We start from the raw sequence: 10,678 nt of genomic DNA, 5'->3' as shown, positions 1-10,678 counted from the left end.
GGGGGGGGTGGTGGAGTCAAATTTATGTTTCATATTTGTACTGAAGTTTCCACGAACTGATCTAATTTGTTTTCACTCTTTCTGTTCATCAGTGTCAAAAAGCCAAACCACACCCATCTCAGGTGTTAAGTAACACATGAAGGAGTTCAAGATAGGTGAAAACTTTACATAGGCATTGTGCATATATACAAACATGGGCTTCACACGCAGTAACACAAGATCCATTCACAGGTGTAGCAACCAATTCTGTAAAACTGTTCAATAATGTAAAACTTTGCTAATAGTCTGTGTATGATCGGATAATCCGTCCAGAATTAAAACCAGAATCAGAATCAAAAAACGAAAAACCAATTAAATGGTCGGTGGATTTCGGTTCATGTCCTGTTGGCTTTTAGTTTGACTTTTTTACACTTCACTTCCTCTTCCCGTCTGTCCACCTATCTACTGTCTCTGCCAAATGAGAAATGGAAAAATTAACTTTCCAAAAAACAAAATTGGTCTGTCTATTTGAATTTGATTTGATTTTGAATTTCGATTTCAATTTTGTCTTAGAACTAAAAATCATTTAAACCATATGAATTTGGTTTTTGGTTTCAAACTAAATAATGATAAAAGGAATTGTCAAAAACCAAAAACAGACCATTTTGATTGGTTTTTCATTTTTGATTCTGACACCAAAAAAGTTTTTTTACATTCTGGTTTTAAAATGTCATTTTTAAATTAAAAATGAATTAGGGATTATCCGATGATACCCAGACCATAATGTTCCTATAAATGGTTCAAAAACAAAAACATCCTTTCTTTATTAAAATGATGTAATTTAATTTTCCCATAATATATCAGAGCAAATCATGTTATTTGTACACTTTACCCTTTCTAGATAAAACATCAGTCTGAAAATTGAATTACTGTATCTCTCTGTATTTTTGCTGAGTTTTACTACTTATTAAATGATCCTGTAGTTATTACATCAGCCAGTGTTACATATATGTAGATGTATATATATATATAGCAAATTATGACAAAAATCTCTACTTACAGACGTATCGCAGCCAACAACATGAAATCTGCATGGTGCTTTAAATTTACTGCAGAACTTAATATGGTCCACATACTGCAAAACAAAAAAAAAGAAAGAAGCTAATGATCTATAGAAACGCTGAGGAATTTGATCCCTAGCTGAATGGTTAATGAGATCAATCTAACAGAATTATGAACATTCACTTGGAATGAATATCTGTGATACCTTTTCTCTGGGGATCTTTTTCTTTGCACAACCTTCACAAATCATTGGGTACTTTGGACAGATTTCATCATGAGCCTAAAAAGAAAACAGGAAGTAAAGTTAGTTCCCAATAAAATCAATGTCACATTGTAGTGCAGTTGGCAAACACTCAGCCTCTTTCACTTTTCAAGCACTTTTTCTTCTGCTACTAATTCAGTTCTAAATATAAAAAAAAGTTCTTTATCTGTTTTTTTTTTTTTTTTTATGAACATCATTTTACCAAATATGTGTTGAGGTATAAAGTTTGCAAAGTTTACCCATACACTTTTTTGTCTATATGTTCCTTTGTATATAAATGGATACAGGAGAGTGTCAGTGTTACAGGGATGTAAGAAACAATCTGAGATTTCGTTAATATCTAAAAGATATTAGATTGACAATGCAACAATGGAAAACTTCACATTACACTTTTAGCTACATTACACACTAAAAGTGAATGCATTAAAACCTTAACTTTTGAAATCATGCCTTAAACAAAGGAACCAAATGTACAAACACGTTTTCTGCTTTTCAGTTTGTTTTCAATTCTACAACACACACTTGCAAAAACACTACACACTCTTTCTTACATTAGAGTCTTTGTTCAAAACTTAAATCTAGCAATCATTGGGAAAACACTTCTTTTTCAAACTGTAAAAATCACCTGGATTTGGCACCACACACATACACACCTAAAAACACTTATGCAGAAAGTGAACAAAGAAGACCTGGCAACAGGCGGACACATATTTCAGATGCTTTGTTGGACCAGGTTAGAAATCATGGGCTGACACTGAGGGAGGCTGAGTGGAGACGCCAGTTCAACCTCAGTCACTACACAGTGGCATCCATATTACAGACATCTGGACCGGAGAGCAGGTCTGCAACTTTCTACTAGACGGCACCTTTGAGTGTATTGACACTCAATGAATATGTGCCCGTATCACTGAGCTGTAGAGTAATACAGTAATGGCAGTAGATTGTGCAGTGTTGCCAATGCACATATTCAGACAAAGCAGTATGTGACCTGCTAGTTCACCCTTTCTGGGGGTGGTGTCTGTCCCAACCGCCCCCAGCCCCATCCTTGTGTGAGAGTAATCCTGTGTGTTTTTCACACCAGAGTCACTTTCACCATATTTACAGTTGAGTGTAAACATGTTCTGTTACAGAGTCCTGGACGTTGATGCTGCTGAACAACCTGTACATTCTGCTGTTCTGTAAAAACCTGTTTGCTGAAAATGTTCTATTTCTGTGTTGTGTGAAGCCTGGATGACCAAATTAAATAGATGTACAAAGTTGTAAAGACAGCAGTGTTTTGTGTTGTTGCAGCTTTGGAGTAATTCAGATGGTGCGTGTGCGTATGGTTTTGTTCCAGAAATGTTTTGATACAATGAGCCAAACTGTGCAATAAATGTGTGAACAATCACAAAAAACCTTAATGGATTTTGTAACTTTTACTTATATTACTATTGCATGGTCTGTCCACTAGAGAGCACTGTGACTCCACTGTTGGTAAAATGGCAGCACAACAGTGGAGTACCTGTCCTGTGAACTGTCCTATAATATTCTCCCTCATCACTATAGTGCTGGCAGCTGCTATACAGCACATGCTTAAAGTTTATCTGTTCATTAATTAACCATGAAATTAGCCAGTGCTATGACCTGTCAGTGGAAGACAGCTGAGGAGTCGTTCATGTACAGTGATATACTCATTCTGCCTAAATGACTAATAGCAAATACAGTATATCCAAGACTTGCATTCTTAATGTGTTTTAATCTCAATTTGTGTAACTGTGTACGGTGTCCTTGAGTGCCAAGAAAGGCGCCTTTAAATAAAATGTATTATTATTATTATTATTGTACAGTTACAGTCAGTTACACAGTTACAGTGCATTGGACACACAATTTCCACCTATGATATTATACTGGTTTTCCATAGTTAATGTCTGACTGTCACAATTCAAACAGCTACAACTGATAATATCAGAGGCGTTATTAGACTGGTGGAAAAACAAAAGAAATACCCCCTCCCTCTCTTTTCTGCAGCAGCGTTCACTCTCAGTATCAGTTTCCTGCCTCATTAAAGATGATGCTTTAAAAGTGCAACATCAAGAGAGGTTGGAAAATTGCATCTTTCAGATAGAAATACAAATGTGCTGTTTATTAGAAAAACTGGATAAAGCAATGCTTTAAATTACCCCAAAAAGCAATAGTTGCTCAAGTTTACCTTTTGCTATGTTAAAAAATATATCTGCTGTCTATCAGCTGATACATCATTATTAGAGTTTTTCAAATATCTGAATCAGCCTCTGCTTTAAAAATCCTGTACTTAATGTCAGACAGAGGTAGGAACATTTTTACATGTAATTTGGGTTCATAAACTTGTTTACCCGTTTTGGGGAAAAAGTATTGGGATACGTAGGGATGTAGGGTGCACTTGATTATATATGTATCACCAAGACTGCGCTTATTGGAGGAACAGATTTGTCCAGTACATAGAGGTCATCACGGCTCCCCGAGTGATTCTCTGATATTATTGATAAGTACTTCCTCTCAGTGTTAGAGATAGTATCATATGAACATGTCAGCTAAAGCCAGTGATGAAGGTGAAAACTTTAAGATGTCTTGGGACCATTTTTTTTGGTCACTACTTTAATTGTGAAATGTTAATTAATTTTGGTTGTTTTAAAAAACGGTAATTTACCATGGACCTTTGAATATCCCATACCCAAAGATGATAATACTGTCTGTTTATGTATATTTAAGTAAATAAATAAAAACTTGAATTATATTTTTAAAAAAGAGATGTTACAAGATGTAAACAGGAAGTGTAATGTTGCCATGGATTCAGTGAGTTAGCAGTGGGGTACAATTGGAGCTCCATATTTTCACAAATCACAAAGCGTGAACCACACCCTAAAGACAAGACAGTGTTTGATCATAGTAACACAGAGAAGTCTGACCTTGATGTTCTTCAGTAAGAAGGGTTCTTTGCAGTATTTGCAGTTGAGCGTCCTCTCTGGACACTCTCTCTCGTTGTGGCGTTCCTGCTCGTTGGCTCTCATCAGCTCTTTACAGGAAGGACACAGGATGATCATGAAGTCACAGTTGCCCTCATGGCCGGCCTGCAGACGCCCAACGAAAAAAAACCTTTTCAACATTTTTTCTAAAGCTGAGTTACTGTTTGTTGAACTTGAATGTCCCTTTGACTAGATGATGTCACTGACTGTAGGTTTCCAGGTGGTGAATGTAGGAAGTATAAGGATGTATCTGACATCTGATGCAATAAAGTTATGCTAATGCCATAATATAATTCAAGTTCAGCTTGGCAAAATGCCATCTTTTTTTTTCCATAAAACTTTATGAAAGTCACTGCAATGACAAACAACACTGACAAGGTGACGACTGAGTGAGTGAGTTTTCAGATATAAGATTAATACCTTATAAAGTTTTTTTCTAATGAATGGAGACATAACATGGGCTTATGTCTTGACTTTTTAATTCACTCTAATGTTGTAGTAGCTGAATTTACCACAGATGGGGGGCAGCTGAGCTAAATTTCAGTGTCAAAAAAACACATTGATAAGTTGTAATGCTCACCTAAGCTCCACCTTTGTGTACGGCAGTGTGATGGGGAACATGGCTTTTGGTTCATTATTTTCCCCTCACATATGTAAAATACTCTAAAGTGTTATCGTTGGCCTGTTAGGTGAACACAGGTGTGGAAATGGATTGTTTACTATTATTTTCATTCCACAGGTTTGTATGAAATGGGAGGGAAGTGATGGAGGGGAGAGAGGAGCACACAGACAGTTTCTAAAATGCTATCCTAATGTAACAACCTGCAGTGCTGGGCAGTAACACATTACATTACATTACTTATCACTTCTTTTCAGTAACAATTTGAAATTCTATAATTACTTTACAGTAGTAATCCCAGTAAAGATGGAGGAGGCCTGACTGACTGGGGCAGACTGGTCTGGGATATGGTTGAAATGCAGAACAGGTAACATCCTCTGCTGAAGGAGGAGAAATCTGATCCCAGGCAATTCCAAAGTTTGTCGTATTTAAATGTTGTGTGGTAAATGTTAGCCACAGGTACATGTACATTCAGTAGTGACCTCGTTTTCATAGTTGGAGGGACTGAGTAATTAGTAAAGTGTTTTAACCTGATACTCAACACATCAATTTATATAGACTTTCAAATATTTATAATATAATATAACATCAATATTTATAAGAAAACTTGCTTATGGTTTATCAAACCTTTTACCTGTAATGTAGCACATCTGGGCTCATCAGTGTAATTTTGCACATGTGGAGATGAAGTAGCAAAATATGATCAGTGGCACAGACATTACTCGTGATGGGAGCGCTTGTTAAAGTTGCATTAGTATGCACCTCAAATTCTTTGATAGTCCCCGTCCACGTACATCCCTCGTTGGGACAGACAGCCGCCAAGGCCTCTACTTCTCGCCGAGCTGCATTGTCTGGGAAAGCCTGGATGGAAAAGAAGAAGTTAGCCGTCAGTATCGTCTGGTTTGTGTCTTCAGTTACAGTCTGAACGGTCGAGTTACAAACACTCTGCGTTGGTTTACTGAGGGTCAAGCTACTTGGAGCTCACTTTTCTCTCCTGGCTCTAATTTCTCCAGCACATATGATCATTCTCGGGACACAGGACGATAGTTCATACGCCTACAGTGCAGTCACAAAGTTTTAGTGCAGGGACACATTTTGTTGTTGGGTCGACACTCCAGCATATTCGATCTGAAAACAAACAATAACTATGACGTTACAGTTCTGACTTTCAGGATTATTTTGAGGGATTTTTCATCATTACATACATTTACTATGCTGCTATTTTGTAAATTTTTGTAAATATCGAATTGTACATATTTTATTATTATCAATTATTTGACATTTTGTAGTTTTTCTTTCTTGTACTGTCCACTTTTACTGCTGTGACACTGCAAATTTCCCCAGTGTGGGACTAATAAAGGACTATATTATCTTATCTTATCCAGAAAACTTCGACTCTCATCATCCACAACCCAAAATATATATACCAAACCTAGCTGAACTCTGACCCTAATGACAAACTCTTCATTATTTTAACAAATTAAGGGATTTGTGTTTGTGTGTTTAATGTAACTGTGCGAATCTCTGGAAAAACATGCAATGAAAGGTAAAAATATACTTACACCACCTTGTTTGAGAATAGAGGTGGGTTCCTCAAATAAGTCTTCTTTGATGCAGGCACTGCATTTCTGTGGTCCGGAGCTTGAAGGAACAAAAACACAGATTGACATTAATATAGACAGCCTGCTGTGCCCAGGTTAAAATACCAAGCATGTGTCAGACAATATAGATCCTTGATATTACCATCATCATCATCATCATCATCCGAATACTGTTTCTTCTGTGAGTTCACCGAGTTCACTCTTGGCCCTTTGATCATTGAGTATAACAATATAAGCTCAACTCAAGGTTTCGTCTGAGCTTTCATCCACATCTCATGGTCTTCAAGTGAATGTCAGACCAAAATTGGTCACAAGTCAATTTGCTGATGAAGACGTGAGAAGCTCCATTAAAGCCGGTCAGTGGACCTTGAGTTGCGATCATTTTGTCACGCAAAGAGCTGAAACGATGAATGGATTAATTGATCGATTAAACAGCAAATAATGAGGTTAACTATTCTATTAATCCATTTAGTCATTTTCCAAGCAAAATGTCAATTATGTTCCAGCTTCTCAAATGAATGACTGAATAACTATATAACTGAATATCTTTAGGTTTTGGACTGTTGGTGGAATAAAACTAATCATTTTGGCTCTAGGGAATTTTTCACTATGTTCAAAGCAATAAATCTATTAATTGAGAAAAATAATGGCAGATTATGCTATGTAGCTATAGCAAAAACGTACTTATTGCACCTTTTAATTATAAATGGATGAAATTTTTGCCCATTAATTTACACTCAACAATTCATAATGTCAAAGTGAAAGTGTTTTTAAAAATCTTTGCTAATTTGAAAAAGCAAAGAAGCTTTGTCAGACTAAATGGAAATGGTCTGTAAACTTTCATCTTCAGGTCTCCTCACAAATGGCCTATGGGGTTTCAGTCTGGGACAGTGAGACTTGTCCCACATAGACTCCAGCGTGGTGAACCGTCACCCCTGTGTCAGGTCACGTGAACTCTGGAGCAGGTTCTCTTCAAGGAACTCATTCATCCTTTCATCAGTTCTGACCTGTGCCTGCCACTGAGAAGCACCTCTGTAGCATGATGCCGCAACCACCATGCTTTACTGTAGGGATGGCAGTAGCCAGGTGATGAGCACACCTGGAGTTCTCCTGACATAATGCTTGGAATTCTGCCCGAAAGGTGAAATTTGTGTCTCAGCAGAGTCTTTTAAATGCTGTTTTGCAAACTCCAGACTGGCTGTCATATGCCTTTTCCTGAAAGTGACTTCTGTTTAACTCCATAAATGCCTGATTGACGGAGAGCTGCTGAGATGGTCGTCCATCTGGCAGGTTCTCCCATCTCTGGACTTCAGAGGATCTGTTAAGAGTGACTGTTGGGTTCCTGGTCACATCCCTGAACGAGGCCCTTCTTGGCCAGTTACTCAGTTTGGCCTGGATGGCTAATTCTAGGAAGATTCAAAGCTACTGAAATGATTTTACGCACTTGCTCTGATTTTTGCCACGCCACTATTTTATCATGGAGGTCTACAGAGAGTTCCTTGGATTTCATGGCTTGGTTTTCATGTAAATTGTTGGGCCTCACAGCATTGCGTGCCTTTTAAACTTCAATTTTGCACAGATGGGCTCCAGTCAAGTTGTAGACTGATCTCAATGATAAATAAAGCAAAAAAAAAGCACCTGCACACAACAGGGTGTTTTGCGTAAGTGGGTGTGTTCACAGCTTTAAGACTTTAAGATTAAGTTTTGCTGTAGCAGCAATCATTTCCCTTAGAGTGTCGCACCCAGAATTATTAAACCAAAATACAACTTAAACAATATACATACATACATACATACATACATACATATACATATATATATATATATATATATATATATATATATATACTTATTCTCAGTCCAAAAAATGTGTTCACATCACTCTGGTCCTAGCATCTCTACACTGGCTGCCTGTTTATTTTAAGATTGATTTAAAATTTATTTTTAGAATAATAATTATTTTAATGACTTTTAAGGTCAGGTTTGGGCTGCCCCTCCCTACATTTGTGAGCTTTTATCCCCCTATGAGCCGGGGCTTTTAGTCTGAGATCCTCTGGTAATTCATCGCTGCCCAGTTGAAAACTAAAGGAGACTAGGCCTTTGCTGTCAGGTCCCCTCAACTATGGAACAACCTACCAGAGGAGATCAGACTCTCACAGTCAGTTTCCCGTTTTATCTTCTTCACTTCTTAAGATACATTTGTATATAAAAAAAAAATGTATTGTGTGATGTCTTTTTAATTTCATTTACATTTCACTTTGATTAGTTTGGATGTTTTACATTTGAGTCATATGAAGCACTTTGTTACTTGTATTGAAAAGTGCTATACTAATAAATTATTATTTTTATATGGTATATAACATATACATGGTTTATGGTCCATCACACACATGTGCACTGTAAGAAAAAAAAAAATCAATGATCTCCCTATCAAGCTTATTTTTTCACTGCGCCGTTAATCTTGACACGAAATATAATGTTTTTTACTTATTAGTATCTGTTTGACAGCAAAATGAAAGAAATTCAGTCACATTACTGTCATTCTAATATAGAAATATTAAAAAGTATAAGTACATGTAGTGCATGGATTGATAGAGCCTTTCCTGGTGATGTCATCTAACGTGAATATAAAAGTCATGCCAAACTTCTATAAACAAATATTAAAAAAAAAAAAAAACAATTTCATGTTGACTTGTTTATCGACAAAGAATCAAACTTAGTAAGATAATGTAAAAAGACTTGCTGTTGCTGGTGTTTCTGGTGAAACTGGCAGACGATCTGGTGTTACTTTTACACAATACAGTGTCATGTTCAACTTGTGGAAATGTACCCTGCCTGCTCCGGTCACATACAACACAGGTTTGAAGACAGCTGCTGGCTAACCCATTACACAAGTTGAGATTTTATTGGGATAAAGGGGTCATCGGTGAATTAGTGTGAGCCGAATTTTACAAATAGATCTTTGCAAGATAGATATATATGTCCTAACCTGACCTTTTATGTCGTATTTTATTATTTATGTCGTATTTTATTTTTATGTTGTATATTGCGTTACCTGTGACAATAAGCAGGTATCCGTTAAACTGGGAGATATTTGAAGGATGGTTGCTAACATATGGATATACACACCTAGCTAGCTGGCTAGCAACCATGACACTACTCACCTCACAATTTTGTTGAAACAGAACGAACAAAAGCGGTGACCACACTGGGCCTGCAGGGGCCTTCTCAGTATCTTCTGGCATGAATTGCACAGATGCTTGTCTTCGAGGTTGTTGGCCAAAATTTTCTTAGGGAAACCCGGTTTGTTGCCTTCCAGGGAAGATGGTGGAGACGGTTCCTGCGCAGCCATTATTTCCCCTGAACAATATCGGGGTACTCAGTGGGGTGTGTTCAGGACAGCAAACACTGCTGAATGTGATTTTAGCATTAATCGCCAGCAAAGACTCATGGCTCCTTTTGTCGCTCGGGTTAACAGAGTATTCCTTCTGATGTCAAGAACTCATAGCGATATTTGATGATAATATGCATCCACAAAAAGAAGCAGGCGTTTGTATGTGATGTGATAAAAGTGACAGCTGAGGATGCTACGTGCAGTTGTACGTTACTACGTCTACCACCAGGCGCCGCAAGCCCGAAGAACACCATCTGATTTTCCTGCTGCCTGTTCGCAATTAAATTTATATATTATTGTAATCTCTTTTTCTTACTTTTTCTTACTGCCCTGAACATATATACGAGTCGGTAGAGTTTTGTTTATTTACGTATACGTAAGAATATGCGCATAGCATCAACACAATTATCACTGTAAAAACACTTATTGACTTCATAAATCAGCTTGTTTTGGACTTTGATGAATCATATTGTGTCATTTCCATTCAGTACACATATCATAAGTGTGTTGAACTTTGCTAAAGTAGAACCTCACTTTCATGTTTTCACCAAAGAAATTGAGCTATATTAAGACAATAACTTCGTCAAAAAAAAACCCAATTAAAACTATGAAATTGTGCTCCCATTTTGATGATTTGATTCAAGTCAATTTCTATGTTTTTATCATTGTCCCTGACATTTCTTTTTTTCACATATTTTATCTTATTTATTTTATTTTATATACTGCTATTTCTGTTTTATGTTATTATTACTTTTATTATTATCTCGTCAATGTGTGTAT

At 36.8% G+C, this 10,678-nt stretch overlaps 1 protein-coding gene across 1 annotated transcript in view; it reads right to left on the bottom strand.

Moving 5' to 3' along the window:
* The window catches only part of traf2a (Tnf receptor-associated factor 2a), an 18,077-nt gene extending 8,003 nt beyond the window's left edge, over positions 1 to 10,074 (bottom strand). The window contains exons 1-6 of the mRNA XM_023397615.2: positions 9,669 to 10,074; positions 6,466 to 6,544; positions 5,666 to 5,764; positions 4,228 to 4,389; positions 1,247 to 1,321; positions 1,040 to 1,114 (exon numbers count right to left, since the gene is read on the bottom strand). Coding sequence (XP_023253383.1) covers positions 1,040 to 1,114; positions 1,247 to 1,321; positions 4,228 to 4,389; positions 5,666 to 5,764; positions 6,466 to 6,544; positions 9,669 to 9,856 — 678 coding nt within the window. The 5' untranslated portion in view covers positions 9,857 to 10,074. The remainder of the gene's footprint in view (positions 1 to 1,039; positions 1,115 to 1,246; positions 1,322 to 4,227; positions 4,390 to 5,665; positions 5,765 to 6,465; positions 6,545 to 9,668) is intronic.
* Between the last annotated feature and the right edge of the window lie 604 nt (positions 10,075 to 10,678).

Source organism: Seriola lalandi, unplaced genomic scaffold (assembly GCF_002814215.2).
Source record: "Seriola lalandi dorsalis isolate HSWRI2012SDOR001 ecotype SW California unplaced genomic scaffold, Sedor1 jcf7180002054883, whole genome shotgun sequence".
Classification (NCBI taxonomy): Eukaryota; Metazoa; Chordata; class Actinopteri; order Carangiformes; family Carangidae; genus Seriola; species Seriola lalandi.
The sequence above is the reverse complement of the archived record's forward strand: the minus strand, read 5'-3'. Positions and strand labels throughout refer to the sequence as shown.